Source organism: Buteo buteo, chromosome 3, assembly GCF_964188355.1.
Source record: "Buteo buteo chromosome 3, bButBut1.hap1.1, whole genome shotgun sequence".
Taxonomy (NCBI): domain Eukaryota; kingdom Metazoa; phylum Chordata; class Aves; order Accipitriformes; family Accipitridae; genus Buteo; species Buteo buteo.
This window is the reverse complement of record NC_134173.1, coordinates 68,647,787-68,673,192: the sequence shown is the minus strand read 5'-3', so window position 1 is coordinate 68,673,192 and position 25,406 is coordinate 68,647,787. Positions and strand designations below refer to the sequence as shown.

The 25,406-nt window shown below is 41.7% G+C and overlaps 1 protein-coding gene across 2 annotated transcripts in view; it reads left to right on the top strand.

Moving 5' to 3' along the window:
• The first annotated feature begins 3,769 nt into the window (after positions 1–3,769).
• Positions 3,770–25,406, top strand: part of ASAP1 (ArfGAP with SH3 domain, ankyrin repeat and PH domain 1) — a 161,796-nt gene continuing 140,159 nt past the window's right edge. Inside the window, exons 1-2 of one of the 2 annotated variants that reach the window (XM_075023963.1) lie at positions 3,770–4,210; positions 23,781–23,867. In XM_075023963.1, coding sequence (XP_074880064.1) covers positions 23,809–23,867 — 59 coding nt within the window. In that variant the 5' untranslated portion in view covers positions 3,770–4,210; positions 23,781–23,808. The remainder of the gene's footprint in view (positions 4,211–23,780; positions 23,868–25,406) is intronic. The other variant, XM_075023964.1, reaches the window with a different exon arrangement.

Here is a 25,406-nt window from a genome sequence, read left to right as displayed (position 1 = left end):
TCTCTACACCAGTTAATTACTGAAGTTTTGCGAGAAACATAGTGTTTATAGTTTATGGTAAGTTGTGTCAGTGTTTATGAAATCCTTTTGGTTAGAGTTTTTTACTCATTTTCTCTAATGTTTGCTAAGTTCTAGCATATGTTGTTGTAAATCCAGATAGAGTCACAGTGTGAATGAGGAACTTTGTTTAAGCGTGTCACAGTATTTCTCTGGCATCCAGTTTTTGGTAGCTACTGAGAGGTCTGGGATTGCTGAGTGCACAGGGCTGGCCATGCTCTAAAGGGAAAGTAAATTAGTTTCACGTGAATATATTAAGTCATTTTTTTCAAGGATGTAAAGCCTCAGGGTGACTGAAGGGTGAAGAATGACAAAACTGGGACCTGCGATTTCTTTCTCCAAATGTTTTAATTATTCTGTTGAAGTCTTCTCCAAATCCAATAAGTAGAGAGGTGAAAATTAAAGAACTGATCTTCCTTTCAAATCTATACTGAAAAAAAAAATCCTAACTATTTATAATGATAAGGCTTGTCATTGAAACATGAAAAATAACAGAGCTTGGGGCCTCGTAGGTTAATGATAACTCTTTCTCGAGCATTTTGTTCACAATCTCAATTATAATTTCATGTGCTTTATCTTTCACGTACATAGCTAAACCCTTTTAATCTTTAATTAACTGATTCGTCTTAATTCAGTAGCAATAGAGTTCTTTGTGGATGAAGTGAGACTTTCATTATCAGCTCTAGGACTATAGAAGTTACATCCTGGGGATATAGAGCAAGTGAGCAGAAAGCTCAGCTGCTGTGGGTACATCAAGGGTGGATGTGGTGGAGGGGTTTTTTCCAATTTAAAAGCAAGCATCTTCACATCTGTATTGAGTAAGGCCACTGGCTTTTTTTCTCAGGTGATGGTGGATTTTTTCCAGCTGCTGTGCCCTTTCAGGAATCTTTATCCACTTTTTAGCTTCGACAACTCTGCTGGCCTGAGTTTGAAGTTTTCTCACTACCCTGCTTCTCCTGAAATGTTTCTGTATGGCTTATTTTTGTCAGCTTCGTTATTCTACCTACCATGCTGTCCCTGTTCTCCCTTATACCAAGACTGGCAATAACATCTTTCTGTAGAGCTTTTCAACAGAAATTTCTCATTAAATGAAACTTTTCACAATAAGCACAACCTTTTTTCAACTTATTTTTAACTAGAAAAACAGAAAAGTATAATACTTTGTGGTTCTGTATGGAAATTGTTGGAGCTGTTTTATAAACTGATAGGTTTCCATTGAATATACCAATGAATTTTTTTCCCCCCCTTTGAAATTTTTCTAGACAAAAGAACAGTTTTGCAGCAAGCACTTGGTCTCCTGCTTACAGCCTGTTGAAGGTAGCTAGAGGACACTGGTCTTTTTAATTATTGCTTTATCCCCTCTCACCTTGACCTAACTGTGCCCTGGCAGGGAATGTTTGCCTACCTCTAACTGATTTACAGCAGATGTTAGTGGTAATAAATTATATCCCACTTCCCCCAGCTCCCTTTTTTCTAGAGCTGCTCGAATGTTTTCAAATGAAAAGTCTCTCAATCTTAAAAGGCTTTTTTTTTTTTTTCAAAATGCATATTTTGAGCGTTTATGAATATTTTCTCTTTTTTCCAGTTATACGGAAAAGAAAATGCTGCACTTTATTCTTTTCCTCTCTTTTTAATCTTCTTTTGCTACTGGAAAGAGTGGCACTAAGGGGAAAATACAAGAAAAGGGAAGGTGAATAAAACCGTGACAACAGAAGAACTTGTATGGAAAAAAAGTGAATAACTGAAATAGCTCACTGGCAAAGCACATGGAACATGAAGAAAAAAAAAAAAAAAGTCCAACCCTGACATGTTTTAATTTTTCCCTGTTTTTCCACCAGTTCCCTCCTGACATCATCAAGCAACCATTTGATACTTGTTTCATGTAGCACGTGCTGGGCAAGGGGAATGACTTCATGCCTCTAAAGCCAAGCCTTTGTTCTACCACCTATTTGCACAGATGCTGCCGCCAGCACTCCAGCCACGCTCGTAGGGACCGACCTCCATCACTGGCCTCATGCATCCTAAAAAGTAGTAGGAGAATGCCTGGGAACGTGAGGACCCAACTTGAAAGAGGTTTCCTGACTCAGAACTGGGCTGGAGACCAGAGGAGATTTCCTGAGGCAGGGATGCCCCAAAAGCCCCATTTTCCACCCCAGCTCTGCTGCCAGGCTCCCCACGGCGTCGCTTGGCCAACACAAGCTGTCTCAGTAGACCAGGCGTGATTTCCAAGCCTGGCCACTTCCAGGGAATGCTGTAACCGATGTTGGTTTGCCAGAGCTTCTGTCTTTGAAATAATAAGCAGAAACACACCATAAGTAGTAGAAGGTGCTGAAGGAAGTCTTTTCCTATAGCGCTCCTATTTTATTCCTAGTGGGTACCTTAATATAATGATATAGGTTAATACTGCATGTGGGACTTACATTAAGGCTATTTCAGATGAGCTAACTGCCAATGCCTTAAGCAAGGGCACCAGTCAGTGGATATTACCTCTGTGTCTAATTACTTCCACCAGCAAATGGCAAAGTAAAAATCAAGGTACTCATTTTTATCATTTTTTTTATTGCTATGAGGTCCTAGCAGAACCGGAAAATCTGAAGACACGACATTTTCTTTCCAACATGCTTTGTTGGCAGGACTGTCCCAAGAAGTCAATTTTAAGGGAGAAGGAGCATTTTTGGAAGCAGGCCCTTGCCTTAGGGGTCAGTGACCTCTGAAAACCAGTGAAGCCTGTAATTGTCCTCCTGCAGAAAACACGGTGAAGTCCCCATCCTGCAAACACGCAGGGGCTTAATTGTGTTTGTGTGCTTGTAGTCCTATGGATTTAAAATGGACAACTCTCACGTAAACTTCACTTTATTAATTACATCTGTGGGAGCGAGGAGTCAGGTCTATGAAATATTACTGCTTCTTGTTGCTTTTGTAGCTAGCTAAGAGTTTTACATTAATAGTTTAACCAAGGTAGATCATATAAAAGAAACCAATTAAGAAGCCTCAAAGAAAAAAAAAAAAAGCAATGTTTTTAATGATGGGAAGTGAACACAAGACACAAAGAGCAAAGTCTATGTTCCAGAAACAAGCAACCAAACAGGCTTCATCTTACTTTTACTAAGGACTGCAGAGTTTGAGCCTCAATTCCTTGACAAAACGGCATAAAGGGAGTTTTCAAACTCCCCCTGTTCCTTTAAGAGCGCTCTCCCTCTAATTTCTAAGGTGCCCCCCCAACCCTGCTGCACTAGCCCTGGAGTAAATCATCACTGGTACCCTGAAAGTATCTTACAGACAGCCTTATAAATCTTGCATTACAGCAAAAGAGAGAGGAAAAAACAGGTAAAACTAATTTGGGACTACCAGGTAGCCACTGGTTGGTGGCACATCGGCATTCAGGCAGGTTGCCCAGCAGTTGCAGGGCACAGGGTGCGATATCACCTCCTTCTCAGAGGAGGAAAATCATAAACGTTTGAACTAAAGCATCACTCCGTAGAAACAAAGCGAGGAAAATATCCTTGCCAGAGCAGCGAGGGAAGGAGCAGGCAGGGTTGAACGCAGGGCTGCTGCTCAGACTTTGGAGCGCTCAGACTTTGGAGCCCCCGGGGCAGCTTGTGTTTCCAGGCGTTGCATATCTGATTTCAGCCTCAGCCATGGGCAGGCTAAGGGTTAACGGGAGACGCAGCACGTTAACTGTATCTGTGGAGATTATGGCATGTTTATCCAGTGTTCAGATTTCCTGTCTGAGTGTTTGGATTTCCTGAAATCCCTGCTATCAGCCCAAGTGCTGTCCACTGAGCAGACCTTTCTCTCTCTCTCTCTCTCTCTTTCCCCCCCTTTTTTTTTTTTTACTTTGCTCACATGGTAGGTTTTCCTTCCTGCTCCCTTTCCAGTTGTAGTGCCTGTGTCTCCTCACCCGTCAGGACATTTATGGATGCAGATCAACACTCTTAGACTCCAGAACTCTGGGGATCGCCGTACATTGGATTTCCTTTTTTATTATTATTATTTTATTTCACTTTATTTTATCTTTTTGTGGCAAGAAAACTTGAAGAAACATGCTCTTTTTCAGCAGCCCATGGGAGAATATGTTTTAGTCTGAGATGGAATAATGGCCTTAGGTTTGAGGACCAAATCTGGAATGGGAATTCAGACTGCACACGTCCTGGTGAGTTACAGCGCGCTGGGGCTGAGCATGGTTGGTAACGAGCAGGTCTGAGAGAGGGACAAAGGCTGAGCACGTCCATTCAATGTGGCTGCTGAGCAAACTGCAAACAGCAGATGGGTGAAGCTGAAGTTAGAACTTTTTCCAAAAAAACAACTGAAGTCCATTTTTAATTCCTGAAAATACACGCTGCTCTACAGCCTAGATAACACCTAGGTAAACTTTACTGTAGCAAAATGTATAAGGCCAGATTCTGTGAGCCCTTACTCCTGTAAGTAACTTTTACTCACATGAACGACCTCAGTGACTTTAAGAAGAGCTCATGTAAGAAAAGACTTACAGAATGAGGCCCACGCTAAGTAAATTGCAATGCCTCAATCTCAGCGAAAATCAATCTTAAAAGAAAAATAAGAATTTTCTGAGTGTCTTTGCATGTTTCATTAGCCTTTTATGTTTTATTGTTGATCTAGATTTAAGTTTTAAGAAGAATCCATGTGCCAACTATTCCTCCTATTGTCTCTTAAATAAGTTTGCAGTAGGAGTGACAACGTATTTCAGGCAGCAATGTTCCGGGAGGCCAGAAAGGGGCTTGTTGTTGTTGGAGGGAAAATGCTGAGTGCTATGCTGCTCTGAATGAACTGGAAAGCTGCATTCAGTCATGAGGCTTAGCTAAGGTTTTCACTTCATTTTTGGATGTGAGAGTCCATGATGGCATTATTAGGTGGTTTTAGTTAAACCATGGTCACAAATGCAACGAGTTGACCAGTCTCAAAATCAGTGATTCAGCATTCGAAAAGGAAAAATCATCTTTTCAGACCTCTTTGAAGCAGATTTCGTTGTTGGCACCCATGGAAGTGTTGCTGGAGTAACATGTGGAAGATAAAGCATCATCACTGTTGCAACTTTTATTCTGTCCCATAGCTGGAGGCTGTGGTTGCGCTGAACATTCCTGAGCTACTCCTTGGAGCTGCTCCAGGGATTCGATTCTCTAATTTTAGGGAAAAAAGCTTGATTCAGTAATTCAGTTAGGAAACATCTACAGGGAAAACAGCTTTCTACAGTAATTTTACTTTAGCCCTGATTTTGCTTAGACTATTGAATATGTCCTGAATTCTAGTGTATACTACTGCACATCAATCAAGAGACTTTAACATTTAAATTCTTGGGATTTAGCAGGACAGAATACTTTCCTTTTTTATACCAATAAAGGGAAAGAGCCATTTTCCAAATTCTTTGCAGAGCTTCCAAATCTGAAGTTTTAAACTAATTGCCTAGCGTGCCAGCTTTCCGCACAACCCTTTGAATGTGATCCTGCTGCTCTTCTTCAAGGCTTTCTTTGGTATCAGTGGAAGGTTTGTGTGAGACCAGCCAGACCAAACTCAGGTCTTTTCTGCCTGCAAGCCTTCAGGAATCCAGTTTTAATTATTAACATGGGGCAATGCTGAAACTGATGGCATTTTATGCATTGAAATGTTAGTTCTTGCTGTGTATGTAGCTTTGTACTCTTGACCGACGCTCAAAAAATGAAAGGGATGACGAGGAACCCCTCACCTGAGTTAGACCAGACCATGGTCCCCTGCCTTGTGGTTAGCAGGCAATTTGGTGGTCTGTGGTTATGGGTGCAATTAAACTGGCTAAGGCAGAAATGTGCTCCTCTCAAAGCTGGCAGAAGAGTCAAAATGTCACCAACGATCAGCGATGTGCAGAAAATACAGAGTACAGATGATGACTCAGGGGAAATACAAAGACTTGTCTAGGTCTGCCCAAATTTCCTAGCTTTGGAAATTTTGTTGGCTTTCCAATGAACGGGATGCTTGGGACTGGGTCTCTTGTGGGGTTTTTTTTCCCCTTTTTTGCAGGACTGTCAGAACTTTCTGGTTTCAGTCAGGTTGGAAATGCTGTGGGAATAGTTTTTTTCTGGTGGTATTTTGGTATTTCCTCTTCTGCTCACACCCAGACCAGGAAGTGCAGAAGCACAACCTTCAGCTCATTGTGTACGTGTTTCTTTTTATAAACCTGAATTCTCTTCCCTCCCTGTTGGCTTTTTTTTTTTTTTTTTTTTTTTTTTTGTGTGTGTTTGTGTGTGTGTGTGTGTCCTGATAGCCCTAACATAGGATTAAGGTTCTGTTTGATTTAGACTGGGGGAATTTTTTATATCTCTTCATATAACTATACCAAGCACTATAAGTAATTATCACATTAGTTTTGAAAGGTCTAAGTGCAATATTCCCAACTCAGCTACCCACAGCCAATAATGTTAATATGCCAATATACCCCAGTAGCTGTTTCTGCTGGGATTTATACCTGTACCTTTAGCAGTGTGAGGACTAACTGGCCACTAAGACCTATCTACTCAGTTGCCCATGAAGAAATTCTGCAAAAGGTAATTTTTTTTGGTAACTGGCTGCATCATTAAACTCTCTAAGATTAGACACTTTGTGCTTTAATGGTCTTTCCCTCCCTCTTTTTCCCTTTCTGTATCAGTGAGGAGGTTCGACTCATATGCCCTCACTCCATGTGTCCAACTCATTCACCATCATGACTGCCAGTCCTCCTGCCTTTCTTGCTGTTGTTGGCAAGTACGGATAAACAGTTTTGACAGGCATAGAGTCCTGCAGAGCTAACTTCATACGCACAGTGATGTTTCTCTGCTCAGATGATGAATGGACCAGAGGAACTAAAACACTTTCACTGAGACTGTTCCCCACACCCAAAGCTTTTAACCCCTCCTTTTTGCACTGTTTTCTGCAAAAAGCAAAGAATGCAATTTTGTTTTGTATCTGAGCAAAGTGGATCACATTTGGATTGCAGCTTTTCCTTCAACACTCTTCTAGCCACCTTGTAGAGTCTTTAATCCGACATTTTATAAATGAAAATAAACTTGAGATGGATCTTAAAGTTGGCCCATGGCAAAATAATTATCTATGTTTCCACTTGGGTCCACTCTCATGAGCACTACATGGACAGCTATGCCAATTGTGTTTGGAAACTGTCCCCATGTAGGATTGGGTTTGTAAGACAATTTGCTCCTCAGCACCTTCATAGTCCTCAAAAACACAAGGAAATGCAAGCAAGGGGAAGTTAGTTTTCTTCACTAAAAAACTCTGTAATTTAAGAAGATTTAAGTAGAGGCAATGGAGTTACTGAGGGGTTTTGAGCTCTGTGCTTGTTTGGGGGTGTTTGTTTTCTCATTGCTGTTGGCTCTAAGTCTCTTGGCCTTTGAGGAGCTGCAGGGCTTCAGAGGGAGGGCACGAGGTGGGGGAGGGAACGACAGCATGGTTCATTATTGCAGACACTGATTAGCAGCATGGCTCAGCCTGGACCACGTATCGCTCTCCTCGCACGTGGTACCCACGAGCCAAGCTCCATCCCTGCTGAACAGGGCATGATGTGAAGCTCCTCACTTGGTCCCCCCCAAACCCCAAAACCGTGTTCAGCCCCCCCCGGGAGGCAGCGATGCTTTTCGTGTATCCTCCTCTATCTCGGCTGGAGTTAACAAAATCCATCTGCCTCTGTGAGTCAGCAGAAAAGTATTCAGCTTTTATAAGAGTTAAGGGACATGGGATAGGGCAATGTCAAAGCGCAGGAGACTTCTCCCGGCTTAGCGTTTGCACGGCACGCATGGAGAGGAGGTCGCATTTTCAGTTCTCATTCACCAGACGAGCTGATTTACACCAGGAGAGGACTTGGCCTGTAGCGTACATGGCCACAGCTGTCGAACAAGCTTCCTTTCATCAGCAGTAAACGCGAACAAATGTGCAAACGGCAACAACCAGTGCACACTGCGACACGGTGGCTGCTAGCAGTTTGGAAAGTTGAAAGAAAACTCTATTTTCTTCTCATCAAAAGCAAAATGAGGAAGCTTCCCTCCTCCCCTTCCGCCCCCACCGCTACCACCCTGGCTCGAGCAAGTTGATCCGTAGGTATTTGTGTGGGGGTTTGTTCTCAATGGTTAACCACATAACAATTTGAAGCATGTGGCTAACTCAAAAGAAACTGCCTTTAAACGTTTGCAGACTGTAATTTTGTTAGGGAGACCGGACCCCTGGCTGGGGGCTGCCCGCTGCCCCGGAGGAACATCCCACAGCAAGGTCCCGCGAAGAGGGAAAAAACCTGATTTTTATCTCTAGGAGCTTCTCTTCTTGCCAATGCTCTGCAGCCAGGGCCAGATGTTCCCCACCTCCTGTTTCATGTCTGTTTGGTGTGTCAGGGTGAAATACCCAGCAGGAAACAAAACAGAGAGAAAAGGGGTGGCGATGAGGGGGAGGGCATTTCGGCATGCAGCTTTCATAAATAAAGCCGGAGGAAAAATAACAAACAAATTGGAGAAGCTTTGCCACGAAGCCGAGCGTGCCTGAGACCATTGGGCGATCCGCAGGGGAAGCGATGAAAGGCGGGTGGCACGGGGCTGGAGAACCAGGCTCTGGGGGGGATGGCAAGAAGCAGCCCTGCTTGGGGTGGTAAAATGCCCCATTCAAGCTCTTCCATCCCTCAAACCTGAATTCGTCGGGCTGGAGGGAGGATATGTGTGAACAAGACGTGAGTGGTTGTGCTCGTAGGAGTAAAGATCCCAACACCCACACGGTGCCACGGCGCTCGTTATCACAGAGCCACAGGGCTATACTAACATCCAGTTCTAAAGACTTCTGGGCTTAAAGAAACCAATAAAACGGAAGATTGCAACATTTCCCCATGGGACGAAGCGCCTGTGAGACATTCTGCAAGTGGTTTGTGACTCCCAAAGGTCATGGGCTTTTAATTTCGATCCATTTCCAGTGCATCCTCAGTCCGTGATTAGGTGAGCCTCTCCCTGGCTACAAACAGACATGCTCTTAAGTGTTCATTGCGCAAATAAAATAGTGCAATTAATCTTCCTCACCCAGCTGCAAGCCTCATTTGTAATTCAGCAGGTAAAAATACCCTATCTCTACAATCACCAGAATGGCCCCTGATCTAGGAAAGCAAATGACTTTTGGAGTGTGGCCTTAAGGTTGAAAATTCAGCCTGCTTTGGAGAAAGGGCAAAGAAGGCTTTGCCAAGTCTCCCCTCTCAGTTACAACAGCTGGAGCAGTGGCCTTGTGGCACAGGGATGGGGTGGGATTGCAGTTAGAAACCGAGCTGTGCCCTAGGGTCCTGGGAAGATCTGCACCCACCTGCATTTCCCTGTATCTGTTCTCCAGCCTGGGGAGAAAAGAAACCAGCTTTTAGTTCGTGGCTGAACAACAGTCCTGGGATTGTCACCTTCTGGCACTGAATTATGATGTGACCACAGGCAAGTCCCTGCATGGCACTACCCGGAGCAGGAGCAGGAGAAGCGTGGCTGGCTCCCCCTTTCTTCTCATTCATCTCTGGAGTAGCCAGAAGGGAGCACGTAAGTGGGAAATGCAGGGCACGTGGTCGATGTGCTCCTCAAAACCACTGGGGCAAGAATAGGGAGTTGTCTCCTGCCAAGGCTGGCACAGCTGCATAGCTTTTTTATAGCAGTTGGCCAAATGCATAGAAAGCAATATTGTTCTGGCCAGAACTGCCAGCCAGAGAGGCAGTAGGACATTTCAGGCACTAGGACATGCCTGAAGGTATCTAGATTGAGCATAACATCAAGCACTTAGCATAATACTATGGTTCTATATAAGAACATAAACCTGTCTGAACCAACACTTCAGGATCCTGTCTCCAGTATTGGCTGATGTGTAGGATGCAAGAGTTGAACAGGGAGAATATGTAGTGGTATTTTCCCAGATGATGGTCCCAGCTTTCCAGGATCTCACCCACAGGATTTTCTGAGTCAGAGCTCATATTTAGGATCTACTTGTCCTGCAGATATTTGCAACATGGATTTGTAGGCTTTTTTTCTACTTAAACTAATAGACATTTTAAGCATCCATTAAAAGAAGGCTTATGTGGGTACAACAAATTGGTAGACAAAAATGGGTAGACAAATCCATGGAAGGAATTTTGTCCTGAATTTGCAGCTATTAAATCGTTACTGACAGTGAGGGTCCAATCCTAGTCTCCTACCTGATTTATAGTAGTGCTACAAACTGAATTTTGTGGGAATATTCCAGATTTATTTGTGGGTAAGTAAGATCTATGCCAGCACCATGGAACTCTAACATTTGTTTTACCTAATTTAGCATGGAACTATGTTGCTACTTTCCTTCTGCATTCAAATCCAAGCAGTTCAGTAGTCACCCAAATTAATATGCTTACTGATGTAATTATTTACCTAATGGTATATTTGTCATAAAATGTGTAAGACTGCATTCTCTGCTGACGTAGGATACTGGCTCCATCCATCTGATCAGAGTCAGGCTGTAGTTCCATATCATTTAATAATTATTTCAGCAGGTGTCCTTTTATTCCTGTTCATAATTAGTAGCTGAGTACTTAGCAAAGCTTGTCAGGTTCAGAAATTCCTACAATTCAGTAGTTATCTATATTCATGAACAAAGAGGATCTCTACCTTGGTAGAATAATTTCTGAAGATATTTTATTAAAACTAATGGGTACCATAATTCTAGATTAAATGTAGAGCTTTTAAATTATTATCAACCAGCAGGGTATAATTCTGATCTTACACTTGTCCTACACTAATGTCACAATCTGACTCCAGATGTATTCAATGGCAAGATAGTTCTTAGCCAGAATCCAAGATATCATGGGTCATTTAAACTTTATCATTTTTATTTTCTGTGTTTATGAAGTTGTGGTTGAGAAAGAGCTATCATCATGTTCACATGTTGACCAGGACGGGATTAAAAATCTACTTCTGACCCAAGATGATCTACAGCTGATATTTGTTCTCACTACCTAGACAGACAAATGGGATTTGGCTTAGTTGAAACAAATTTCCTTACCATTGAGAATATTAGACTTAAAGGGTGTCAGTAGCAGCAGGAACAAGGATAAAAAGGTGATTGTAAGTCATGTTTTGGTCCTGTATGCCGGAGCCATACGACAGCCTACCTGACACCTGGTCTGAATTAGAGAAATCACTTGACTGTTTTGATTTATGTCTTTCTTCCCAGAGTTCCTAGGAAGCTCAGAACAGTAATTACACAGTCCCCCCTATAGGGTGGTATATATGTGTATGCACATGGTATATCATAAACGCTTATATTTTGTCCCTTCCATTGATTTCAAGCACAGAGACCAGCCTGGCTGTAAGGTTCTGTGCTGGTTTTGGTTGGGATAGAGTTAATTTTCTTCATAGTGGCTACTATGGGGCTATGTTTTGGGTTTGTGTGGACACAGTGTTGATAACACAGGGATGTTTTCGTTACTGCTGAGCAGTGCTTACACAGAGCCAAGGCCTTTTCTGCTTCTCACCCCACCCCACCAGCGAGCAGGCTGGGGGGGCACAAGGAGTTGGGAGGGGACACAGCTGGGACAGCTGACCCCAACTGACCACAGGGATGTTCCAAACCATAGGACGTCATGCTAACTATATAAAGCTAGGGGAAGAAGAAGGATGAGGGGGACATTCAGAGTGATGGCATTTGTCTTTGCAAGTAATTGTTAAGCATGATGGAGCCCTGCTTTCCTGGAGATGGCTGAACACCTGCCTGCCCATGGGAAGTGGTGAAAGAATTTCTTGTTTTGCTTTGCTTGCAGGCACGGCTTTTGTCTTACCTATTGAACTGTCTTTATCTCAACCCATGAGTTTTCTCACTTTTACCCTTCCTATTCTCTCCCCCATCCCGATGTGGGGGGAGTGAGTAAGCAGTTGTGTGGTGCTTAGTTGCTGGCTGGGATTAAACCATGACAGGTTCCTCTTCAGCCAGAAACCTCCTTGCCCCAAGGATAATTTCTAAGACTAATTCTGCTCATTTTAAGACTGTTTCATTTCCCAAACAGCCAGAAGGCCCTAAGGAGCTCCTTCTCAAGGCTGTGATCTGCAATAGGCCCATGTCCTGTGAGTCATATCGGCAGTTTCCTAATTAAGTCCTCCAGTCACTACAACTTGAGCAAGAGGGTTAGTCTTACAAGTAAACTCCTACAATATATTTGCACCATTAGACAGATCAGGCACAAGAGGGAACATGACCCCAACCAGGAAGACCAGGTTTAGCTTGACCCTAAGGAAAACAAGGAATCTTAGACAACACTTTTTCATGATGCTGGATGCTGAAGGACATCATTTCAGGGAATCTTATTCCTGTTGCAATTTACATCCTGGGAGAAAATAAGAATTTATATCATGGAAATTTAGATCATTTAAATGGAGTTTAAATAGCGTGTTACTGAGAACTCTGCAATATTTGTAGCCTGGTCTCTATGAATGAGGCTGAGGTAATTGCACAGTGTGTGCACGTGTGCCCCCAAGACTTTGAACCTCCCTCAACCAAGACAGATGGAGGAACAGAGGGCTCAAGTGCTCCTACATATTTTGTAAAAACAGGCAGATGGCTAGAAGAAAAAAACCACTGTTTGTAACCTCTGACTACCTCCTCCCCAAAGCCACAGCTAGTGTGAGATGAAGAGAATTTCCACAGGAGTGCAGTGCTGTGCTCACCACAACCTTGGGGAAAAGCTTCCGCAGGCATTTGCCCTTCAGGCTGTGCTCCCAAGTCCTCCTGCTGTTCATGCAAACCTGTGTGTGCCAGCATGGCTTTAGGAGCAATAACAGTTAGGTGAAAGACACCTGTTGTTATTTATCCTAGTATTTAAATTCTCTTTCTTTGGAAGAAACACCTTCCTGCAATATCACAAGCCATTAAACCACCATGTTAATGCAAAAAGTGTTTCCTGGGGATAATAATATCCTGGCATGAGTATTGCTTGCATACTAGTGCTGGCTGCTAGCACAGTGGCAATGGTTTGCTTAGGCAAGCAATACCAGGAGAGGACCCTGTTTGCTAAAGCTGGCCATTGTAGATAAAAGCTTAAATCAGTAACTTTCAAAAGCTGGATGCCTAAAATTCAGAGCCTTCGCTCATACCAAAGTCCTGGATAAATTATTTCAATGTCCTTTTGAAAGCAAGGTCAGTTATTTTAGTCCACTAATTAGGGTTTCAGTAGACAAGAGTTCAGCACTTCCTCGAGTTTCCCAGTGCAGGGCAATGTATCTCAGTCCTGAGCTGTGGAACATTTGTTTTTATAATTCAAGGCCCTTTCTAAATAGAAATCATCAGCTGGGCTGGACTGTTGAAGACAAGTCAATTTGCATCTTGGAGAAAGACACTGGTCTCCCTCCAGAATGTGAACTTAGATGGGAAGGAAACTCAGATCCCCAGGAAGGGCCACTTAGTGCTTTCGCTCCTCAGCACCTCCAGCCATCTGCAACGTATATTAGTTTGCCGGGTTTAGCAGGAGATGAGTGGTGGTCACAAACAACAGAGCTGAACCGTCTCATCCAGCTCCTACTCCAGATGCAAACTGGTTCCCACAGATACAACGCAAGAGAGGAGGAAGGACCACAGTGATCATGCAGCTTCTCCGTGAACGCTGGCAACATCCCCTGGTTTCGACAGTAGTTATCACGAGAAAATATGTTTCTGCTTTGTCCTTTCCTGTGCATGACAAAAACAAACAAGATATTTGTTTCCCAAAAAGGAAATACATTCATTCTGGAATGCGCTGGGCAGATCAGGTTCTTCTAAGTACCAAAGGAGACATATGTGGGATTTCAATATTTTTGAGCCCTCCCAGGATATTTGTGCAATATTGTGTCAGTTACTGCACTGTTTTTGCAGCAAACAGTAGACCTGATGTAAGGAAACCTGGCCTCATTTGTGCTGTTAATGTAGTCTTTCTTTGAAGCAGAAGCTATTTGCAAGATTATAATTTCCCTCACAGACACCATTTTTAATTGGGGAAGAGTTCTCTCAGAGGAGTAATAGTCTTACTTCTGTTCACATCTGTGCAGTATTTTCCTGATCAGGAGATCAAGAGAAAGAGGATCTGAGCAACTGCTTCTCTAAGTAATAATGAACAGAGAGCTGTGCAGTAAATCATAATGTGCAATAATATAAAAAACAAAATTTGGCTGGAGATTAATGACTGGAGTGGGACTTACTGAATTAAATTGGATCAGATGTTCCCTGGAAAAAATCTGAGTTAGCTTCACAGTGCTCTATGGTTTTGGTTTTGTTTTTCACAAAGGAAGATTTAACTTGATTGTTTTGTAACTGCTAACAATTCCTAGGCCTTGCAGAGTCATCTTAGGAGCCTGCAGGAGAGGATCAGCGCTGGCTGGAAATCCTGGTCCCGCTCAGGCAGAGGAGGGAACTGAACATGAAGCCTCCCCAACACACAATGCCGCTAACTGCTCGAGTGTTAGGGGGCACATCGCTTTTTTACAAGATATGAAGGGCTGACTTTAGTTCCCACCTCCAGGGGCAGATTCACGATTACAGGTCTGCTACAGAGACGGATCGCCCTGACTTCTCAAAGGCTGTGATCAAAGCCCAGTTGCACCTCCCGTGTTCCTTGTTAGGTGGTTTAGGTGCCTCCTTCTTACTGTGTCTTCTTCTGTGAACCCACTTTTAAATGTCTAGCCTTCTGGTTGTTGGCTAAGAGACATCTGGGCAGCTGACTCAGGCTTTTGAATTTTCCCAGGGACTAAGGCACCCGAAACCTACACTTGGCTTGGAGTTTCAGTGCCAGATTTTCTTGTGACTCCAACCTCCAGCAGCAAAACATTTATGCTTCTAGGACTGTTCACTGAAGAAACCAACTTAAAACTGTAAACCAGAGACAGGGACTGACATTTCCCATTGGTGTTGGTGGTTTTTCTAATCAGAGATGTCTCAGATTTTGTCAAGATCCAGGCTCAGTTCATGAATATATCAGAAGAAGGAAACCAAAGCTGCATAAATTACCACTGATTGTGCTAGAGATACCGAAACTCTTTCCTCTTTTAATTAATTTTATTTGCCAAACTGAAAGTGAAACAGATCCATAATTTGACAGATAAAAAGGCCCACCTTGGTAGGTGTGATGCTGAAGCTAATGCACACACCTCCTTCTCACCTGCACCTGGTAGTTCTGCAGTGGTGAGTTTAGTGACTTTGCCTTATAAACTCAGTTTCCTTAGGCTTTTGCAAAAAATGGACTTCACAACAGTTGCCTAGAGCCAGAAGAAGAGCAAGGCTACGTTATTAAAACCCAGAATGCAATACCATTTTAAAATTCATCAAAGTGCTCAGAACAAATTCTCCAGAGATTGGGGGCTTAGTCATCCCAGGTTTCTCCAGCTCATTTAGATAATTGCCCCTTGAAATAGTTATCTTTTCTTTTTTTCTCTCTTTTTTTAACACTGGCACTTGGCAAGTATTCACTGAGCAGGCAGCTCAGCTCCACAGCTGCAGAAGGGCAGAAGAAACGTCAAGATTCCCACCATGCATATCTCTACTTCCTATAACATGAGCCAACCGCATCTGAGTGCATCCAAAATAGTTATCTCACTGTCACTTGCTGAGATTTTAGCAACTCATTAGTCAGTTTAACTAATTAATACATTAGTAAAATTCATTTTTTTGTGATTTATTAAATAATAGGAGACATTTAGGGAGTTATTATTTTTAACTACCGTCAGGGCATGGACACAGTCAGTCTCAATGCTTTCCCACCCTCTTCAAAACCATATGATTTGATTGCTTCTGTCTCAGCATAAATTCATGTTGTCACCAAGAAAGGCAGTCCAAGTACTGTCATGTGAACTTGATCAGGAGACTGATAAAATGAAACTGAAAAAAAGAAGGTTATTTTTTCAGCTGCATCATTCTTCTCTTGGTAAAAATATAAAACTTATATTATAACATATAATTTTATTGTATTTTATTTATGTAACTTCTTCTATCCAAGAACATCTAAAAATCATTACACACAATCATTACAAAGAAGTGTGGCCAGCAGGTGGAGGGAGGTGATTCTGCCCCTCTACTCTGCTCTTGTGAGACCCCACCTGGAGTACTGCATCCAGCTCTGGGGCCCCCAGCATAAGGAAGACATTCCAGAGGAGGGCCATGAAGATGATCAGGGGCTGGAGCACCTCTCCTATGAGGAAAGGCTGAGAGAGTTGGGGTTGTTCAGCCTGGAGAAGAGAAGGCTCCAGGGAGACCTTCCAGCCTCCCAGTACCTAAAGGGGGCCTTCAAGAAAGCTGGAGAGGGACTTTTTACAAGGGCATGTAGCGATAGGGCAAGGGGTAATGGCTTTAAACTGAAAGAAGGTGGATTTAGATTAGATGTAAGGAAGCAGTTCTTTACTGTGAGGGTGGTGAGGCACTGGCACAGGTTGCCCAAAGAGGTTGTGGATGCCCCATCCCTGGCAGTGTTCCAGGCCAGGTTGGATGGGGCTTTGAGCAACCTGGTCTAGTGGAAGGTGTCCCTGCCCATGGCAGGGGGTTGGAGCTAGATGGTCTTTAAGGTCCCTTCCAACCCAAACCATTCTATGATTCTATGATTCCTATTAGATTACCAGTGGAAAGTATGTCCAAATCCATGATAGTGCACCAATAGGTATTTTTTTTCTGGTCATTTCCATTAAAAGTTTCTTTTGTTTAAAATTTGTTTTCTTCCTCCTGGCACCTCTTCTTAAATGTAGAATTAGAGATACAGTCATGTATCTGCCCACAGTATGGTTCAGGCAGAAATAATAAGGCCTTTCTGCAATGTACTCAGGACACACAGCATCTTTGGGGTAGGTGCCTACCTTTGGGCTGGCACTTTTAGTAGAATGAAAGAGATTGTTTAGGCTGTGATTCATCTGACCTTTGTAGACATCTACTTTAGTATCTCTACTTTAAACATCTACTTTTGTAGGATGAGGTGAGCTGCAACCTACTTTTAGTAGTCTGTATTGACTATATCATCAGTAACGATAAAGGGACCCTGGGGTGGACAGCCCAGGCAAACACACTTTGTCAGTTACATCCTACTTTTAAGTCTAAAAGTTGAGTCAGAGATCACTATAATGGATGTAAAGAATCCCATTTACATGGGCTGAGTTTGGATCAAGCTTTAAAGGCTCTATTCTGTCACTTGGAGTTAATCTCATTTTTCTATGTAGATAGTATATACGATTTCAAAGAGCATGCTTGTGGATTTGGGCATGACTCACTGTAGGGGCAGATACGGACATGAAGAACAAAAAAAGAGAATATTTAGGAACATTTTTGTATTCCTGTATTGAGGTTTCTATGTGCCTTGTATTTTGGGATGTTCTGTAGAGATGCTTTGATAGTTTCACACTCAGCTGAAGGACAGGATGGCTAGCAGTATTATATCAGCCAAAATACATGGTATTTTCACAGGGCTGCTAAGTAGGAGAGTGGTACTGCTTGGTGCACGTCAAAGGCGAAGGCATGAGGAAAACTTCACTTTGAAGGGCAGAGCAGTACAAGACAAGAGGCATTGGCAGAAGGCACCGTGGAGTAATCCTTGTGATCAAAGACCGGCTCTGTACTTGAGACCCCAGACTGAAGTTGAGCATGTCAGGCTTTGGTTTGCAGCAGAAGCCACGATGTCTCAAGTACAGAGCCAGGCTTTGATCACAAGGATGTACAGGCATCCTACAAATACGTATGAAATATATTCATTAACTTCTGTGAGGTGTTCAGACACAAGGACAATGCAAGACCTTATTAGTGCCTGACTAATCAACGAAGGCGACAAGCAGGAGGTGTGCCGCTTGTTTTGCTTGAGAGCTGCCAACACAGAGTACAAAAGCTGCTGTAGGAAGGACGTGGAAGGTTCAGATGCACCAGACTGTTCTTGTAGTGACAAGTCGATCTTCAATATGGCTCCACCAGGTTTAGTTTCTAATTTCTATAATGACTCCTTTCTAAAAATACATCCAGCAAATGGTTGATTTTGAATTCAGCCCACAATCAGTGGCTATTGAGAGTAAGTCGGGTCAGTGACAAAAGGACTCGATGTTGCATTCAGATTATGTTATCAATCTATTATTCATATACTATGTACAGGCTATTTTGCTATAGACTACGTACTGAGTAAATAATTAAGCAGTGACTAACCTTACAGAGAAGGTGGGAAGCACTCTCATGTGTTATTAGCCACTCACAGTCTTCAGAAGTGGATTGTAAGTAACTCAAAATCTTGGACTGTGGATGGCAGCCTTGTCATCAAATATAAAAAAATACCCTTGACGAGATCAGTGAAAGCTCTCCAGAGGTCTGAAGCCGGGCAGCAGACACTCTGATTAGCTGCTGCCTCCACAAAATGAAAATTCTTCCCTGAGCCCGAGAAACAGCCAATGGATATAGTCAGAAGTGATAAAAAGGTCACTCTTAAGTGGATACAAGGAGATTCAACTCACAATACCATCATCCTGAAGCCCTTAGACAAATAACAAAAGACAGGCTTCAAAGGCTGGAGAGTCCTTCAGTCTAAATACTTACACAAATCTCTTTGTCATATATCTGAGTCTTAAAGAAAATTCACCTTTGAATAAGACTGAAGGAAATTACCAAACAAGTACGCTTCAGCCCTCTGGCCCTCTATAACAATGTTCCATAACATTGCATGGTGGTGATATACTACAAAACTGTTGAGTCTTAGAATTACCATGTTTTGCAGCATGAATTCCTAAACCACATTTAAGCTGTCCTGTGCAACTATTCTATAGCACTTGCATAGTCCATATATTCTACCATGATAATTTCATAATCATGATGATCATATCAGATGAGGGTGGAGGACTAATTTGCATTCTCACAGTAATGTATTTTCCTAAAACTAAATTTTTTTTAATCAGTTGTTGTTTCTACTAGTACTGTTCAAGAAACTACCTGAATTTTTAAGTTGGTTTTCCATACATATTCAAACACATGAGTATTTCAAGATGAATGGAAGAAAACTCACGCTTTGCCAATATATCTAAAAGTTCAGTGGAATGACCTGAGGATTAATAAACCTCTCAGCATGACATCAATCCAGTGTAAAACACTGAAATGGCTAATTCCAGGCACTATTCATAAAGAATCAGAGAAAAGTAATGCAATTCATGCCAATCAAAATGGAATTAAGGAAAATATATTTTGTTTCAAGAAAGCTATCTTGATATTTTTTGAGGTTTTAAATTTTCCTGAAAAAAACAACCTATACTATTGATGTAATACTTATGAACTTTGGTAGAACTTCTGGCACCAAACAAAATTTTGATTAAGAAATTTGAGTTATCTGAAGTCATCACTGTAATTATTTAATAGACTAAAAACTGAGCAATTGACATTTCTCAGAAACCATTATAAATAGGGACTCATCATGAAGAGGATATCAGTCAGCTCTTCAGGGTCACTCCTGGGCTCTATGCTGGGTTAGTACAAATCAGTGATGACTTTTCCATTATTACTTCTTTCAGGATTCAGCTTGTGCCTATAAGCATGCTAGCATTTTGATGGTATATTTTTATGGAAGCACTGAAAACACATACAGGTAATGCATGAGGTCAGGACGGAGCTTCTATTGCTTAGGACATACCAAAATCAAGTCTGAGGTGACTTGTCCACAGACAAATCTCCTCAGATTTGCTTCACTGAAGTTTGTTAGACCACATCCTAATACTGTTATCCAAATCACGGATTAGGGTGAAGCCAAAGAACATATGTTTGTCACATCCTGTTTGGATGATACCAACATAGACACAAACAGAACAAGCAGATTTTGGCACGAATGAAAGACTTTTTCTTTAATCTCACAGTTGTTCAAGAACATGTCAGTTATCACATGGACTGAGTAATTTAATTCTATATTTTGCACATGAAAATAGTTTCAGTAGCCTTTGCAAAATGTGATTTTGAAGACAATCTTTACATTTGTAAGATACGCTTTTCAACAGAATATAGAGCAATGACTTTATTCCCTGTAGTTCAAATAACCAGCTTAATTTTTTCATTTGCAGGAAATGAGATTTTTTTTCTACCTGCTTTATTTTAAAACTTCTTGGGATATAAAAGCTTTCTGCTCAGTCATTAGCTGTAAATGGCAGAATGAAGCAGTACCCTACAGCATTTCCAGATGAAGTAGTCTGTTTATACAGAAAGCACAAGAGCTATAATTACTACATGATCACATTTGTATATCGAGGTCAGAATTCTGTGATTCACGCTATTGTTTGGACATAAAGGGAGTTGATTTTCAGCATTGTGGTGTACAACTACTATTATTGTTACATCAGTGACTGTAGAAACAATATTAACTTCTGCTTGTTTGAGTTTTTCTAGTTAGGTTAACTCCAGTTCAGGCATACATGGAAACTGGCTGGTTAATATTTGTCCTAAAATATTCATTAGACATGCAAAATATATGTTTATATTATTGTTGTTCAGGTTGTGTATTCTATTATGAAAGCAAAACAATCCTCCAAAACAAAAAGCAAACTAAAATAGGTCATTAAATGACTTACGCATGAAATCACACAGAGTTTAAGCAATATCAAATGCAGGTAATTAAAGAGTGTAAAAATATTTCCTGATCTTTTCCTGTCCTCTAAAAAATCCCTGCATAAGATTTTCTTCTTGACTATTATCCAATACATTGGCAATTTCCTGAGAATCCATTGGCTTTCTATACTGTTTAACCAGTTCTAAAAGCTTAAAAATATAGGGATTCAACTCATTATACTTGTTAGTTAAGAGCTAGGATTAGTCAAGCACTTAGATTGTACCAATTAATTCAATATGATTATAAGTATTTATAATCAAGCACAAGAACAAATGCTTTCCTCATCTGAGGACTAAGAATCTGCTATTGTATTATTGTATTGGATTGAATTGTCCCCCAGCTGCCATTAATGTCACCCTGTTCTCACTTAGTCCTCTTTCTTACTTAAGTCCCAACTAGTCTTTCTCTTTTCAGGTGTAGGTGTCCCTATGTAACAAGCAATCATAGTTCCCCAGGTTTTCATTGTTCTCTATCTGCTGGGGTTTTATATTTCTTATTCACTCCCTGCTCCCACTCACATACTGTCATAGATAAGGACTTTACATAAATGTGATAGTGTTACCTTCACATTGCCAAGGATGGTTGGGAAGCACCGTTTTTCTTTTTTTATCTCAGGGAGAAACAGAGTCAAGATGCCCTCTTGACACAGTCCAAATTCTACTGCTGTCCTTGGGACGAGAGTTTCATAAAAGCTGTATTTAGCCTCAAAAGACTCTACCCAGACGATACAATTGCATGGGCATAAGGCCTGAGGAATTTGCCATCTGAATGATGCCCTAATAACTTGTCCAAGGTTACTGAGTCAGGGGGTTGAACCCACATGAGCATATTCAGCACTGGGCCACCTTTCTTCTCTCTAGGGAACCACATCTATTTCCTTCTCAGTGTTGTTTCTCATCAATCAATCCTTATAACTTCAACCAACTTGATTGCTTTATAAATATTTTTCTGGATTTCTTTCATATTTCATTTTATTTGCTGGTTGCTGTAGTACTGAGAGGCTTAGAAATGAGTAGGAGACCTAGAAAGGGAATGTAATCATCCTGAACCACTGAGATCTAACCACAACTGCTGGTAACGCTGCCTATAGCAAATGGGTAATTAAGTAATGTTCAGTAGATTATTGCAGGTGTAAGGAGATTCTGTGACTTTTTGGACTTATGAAAAAATAAATTACCATCAATTCAAAACATAACCTAATGTAAATCATTGTTACTTGTGAACTTAGGTCATCACTCCATTTAGAAACCAATGAGCCATAATATATTTTTTTTCTTTTTGCTTTGATTTGAATAGCATAAACCTATAATCATGAAGGTGACTGTTTTCCCTAAAAAGATGGATAATATCATTAAAAGGAACAGATGTGCTGTAAAGTTAAACAACAAGCAGACATGTCATCATGGGTTGAGTCAGATCCAGGGTTGCCAGTGGCTATGGTCTTGTTGATGGTGGTACTTGGTTGTCTACTGGTGGAGGCCCTTCCCAGTCCCCAAAAAACAGTGTAATGCCCAGGTCTTCTTCTAACACCTTTTTCCTCCATGTAACATAATATTCAAGCATAATATTCTTGGTTTAAGGTACATACTTCCCCTCTCACATCCTTTCCTTCATATCGAGGACACACCTCTCCCTTATGGACAGACCCCATAACCATTTCTTCTCCCATGCTGCCAAGCAGGTGGTACCTGGTAGAATCTCAGATGCTTTCCAGCCAGTACGTAAAAATCTGAAATCTGCTGGTTAAAGAGATGTGTAGTCCTCCTAATGGCAAAAGAGCTCCTGACAACATCACTTGAAAGTATCCTAAAGGCTCAGAGACAGAAGGCAAAAGAGATACAGTAACATCCCATCCAAAAACTTTTATGTCGCAATTTTTAATTGAATCCCATGTGTCTTGGAGACAGGGATTATTCTATGTTATTTTTAATGTTAAGGGTTGGCAGACCTCCAGACCCACATGACATATTTGGAAACATAAAACAAACACGACAAACCCCATAAACAAACTACAGCAGTCTCTGGGGAAATAGGTCAACAGAAGTAACAAGACTTCTCTTAAAAGAGGAGGAAAAAAAAAAACCAACTCATAGAGGAGGAGATGTGCTTTTCCTCATGGAATCAAGTGGTCTGCTCAAATGGAAACAGGCAGACTAGCTAAGCAAAGGGTGTGATCTGGAGGTGACCTCCCTCCAACTCCCCTTCTGCCTTGGTCCCTCTGTTCCATCCCAGTCTCATCCTTATGGGTCCTTGTCACATCTCCTGTTCTGCCAACGTACCCAGTCCACATCTCTGTGTCTCATGTGGCTTGTCCCAGCCTCCTTGCTTCACAACCTCATCTTTAAAGGCAGTGCCTTCTGGGTACTCTTCTCCTTCCCAGCACCAATATCTGGCCCCAAAGCCTGGTCAATCTTTTTCCACCTTGTCCCTTTGGACCTACCACGGAGATCAGCCCAGCAGGTCTCAAAGTGAAAGGTACGTCCCAGTCCTCCCCACCTCCTCCAGAGGCTCTGCAGAGTCTCTATCACCTTCCGTCCCCCGCAGCAACGCAAGTCTTAAACTGGAAATAGTATGCAATATAATGGTGGAGAGGTCTGACGAAAAACTGTGAAGCCACTTGTCCATGTCCTGGTTTGACTGTCTCCCCAAACCCTCCTCCCCTCTCCTGTACGCAGGATTCCTCCCCATCAGGCCACTTCTTGCTCGCAGTCTCTTTATCCTTCAAATCCTATCTCCATCTTCCAAAAAAGATCAGTCTGGTGCATACACCTGACATGGAAATTTTCAGCCTGAATGGTTAGACTGAAGTTATATCTGAAAACAGGGTCTTCTGAAGTGTCAGACAACTTGGACAGGCGACGTTACCAGCTCTGCATTCAGTGCAGCTGAGTGAGTAGTTGCCACATTGAGTTAGACAGAGAGTTTTCCCAGTCAGCTAAATGAAGTGCTCCTGTAGCAATTTCTAACAAGGTGTTCTCTTCAGGCGATTCCTGAAGGATCTGTTTACCACGATGAAATTCACATTATCGAATGCAGTAATCAAATAACTTATGATAAATTGCCATCACTGAACAATTCATAGGCATTGTTTCAAACCGACTGAATAATCTTGTCAGTCCCATAGCTTTGGTCAGTTTTACTTATTTGATCTTTTCTCCTCTTCTAGGTAGGTTTCTGGTCGTGACAGATGAGACATGAGATCTTCAGCTTCCAGGCTTTCAAGTTTTTCTTCAAGAGATTCACTATGGAATCGGTAAGAAAGAAGAAAGACATAAATATGAATTACTGTTTTTAAAAAGGCAGACCAGAATCTATGAAAAATAAGCCTAAAAGAAATTGGTTTTATCAATCGCAACACCTGCCAGTGGGTTTTTTCTCTGCTTAAGGCCACTTTGGACATTACTACAGTGGGTGTTTTTCAGAAAATGTCTAACCTATTGATCCTTCCAAGGATCAAAAATTCCAATAAATCAGTAAATCCTTACAAAACACTGACTGCCTGAGCAAGTACTGAACAAACACCAACATTTATTATGTATTTTGCTTTGCTTTCATAGATTTCAAAGCTGAATGAGGGGGGCAGGGTATAAAAAGGACACTTTCTGTAACTCATTTCAACTCATCTCGATCTTGTAACTGATGTTGTTTTAACTTTGAAAACAACAAATCTCTGAGATCAGCCTGAAAAATCTATGGCAAGATTTGTGCGGGGGCTTGAAAGAGGAGGGACTCTCTTCTTCTCGTGATGTAAAGTGCTGAATAGCACACAGTTGTCTAAATATGCTTTTGTTTATTCAGTCTCTGGATGGTGAGTGCTCTTGTTTTAAAGTTTTTACTGTGTTTCATTGAACTGCTAAAAGCTACATTTGGATTGCCTGACTTGAACCCCCTACAACAACATTATTGAGGGTTAAGGCTGAAGTTTTATTTCTACCTGGTGCGCTGGCTGGAGCTATCCTGGTACAGGTCACTGCTCCCTGCCTGGCCATCGCAGCAGTGTGGGACTTCCATCTTTTCTTCTTCCCTGGGGGAAACGGTTGACCATATTGCACCCCAGCCCAGCCAAGAAGGGTGAATCACTGCTGCTGATCTTCTGAAAATCGGATAAATCTTCCTTTGGTGCATTTGCTTTGTCACATGGCTACACATATTTTTCCTTTTTAAGTCCATGCTGCCATAAATAAGCAAGAGTTCAGAAGTCAGACAATCATCTGTTGAAAAGTATGAAACTATTAATCTGGATATTCCTATTTGATTTTGAAACAGCACTTAAGTTTTTATGTCCCACTGCCCCTATATTTTTTTGGAGGAATAAAACAAAACACAGCCACCAACAAGCAAATAAGTAGTGGTAAGATCACTGAAATTAATGAAACCTGATTTCCTATGGATTTGTGTCTTGACTGCAGCTCCTGAGGAGGTGCAAACCATCAGTGAGACTTTTCCCATGATCGGGACACTTATAGGATCTTTCTCCTACACCAATTATCTTGATAAAGAACAAGATGAGGGTGAGCCTTTTCTATCCATAGGGGCAATAAACATCTTTTTCTTCTGATCATTTTTATTTTCTCACAAAAATTCTAGGAACTGAAGAATTTTGGCACCTTTCCTGCCCCCATATCAAATTTGCTGGGATCAGCAACGCATTAAAAAAATAGTTAGAGGCAGGACAGAGGAGCAGATGATCACCCTCTACCATAGTCAATGGAAAGCCAGAGAACTTAGGATAGCAGCAAGCTCAATTTCAGTGATTAAAAGTAGAAGCAAAGGAGTAGGAGAGGGGCTGCTG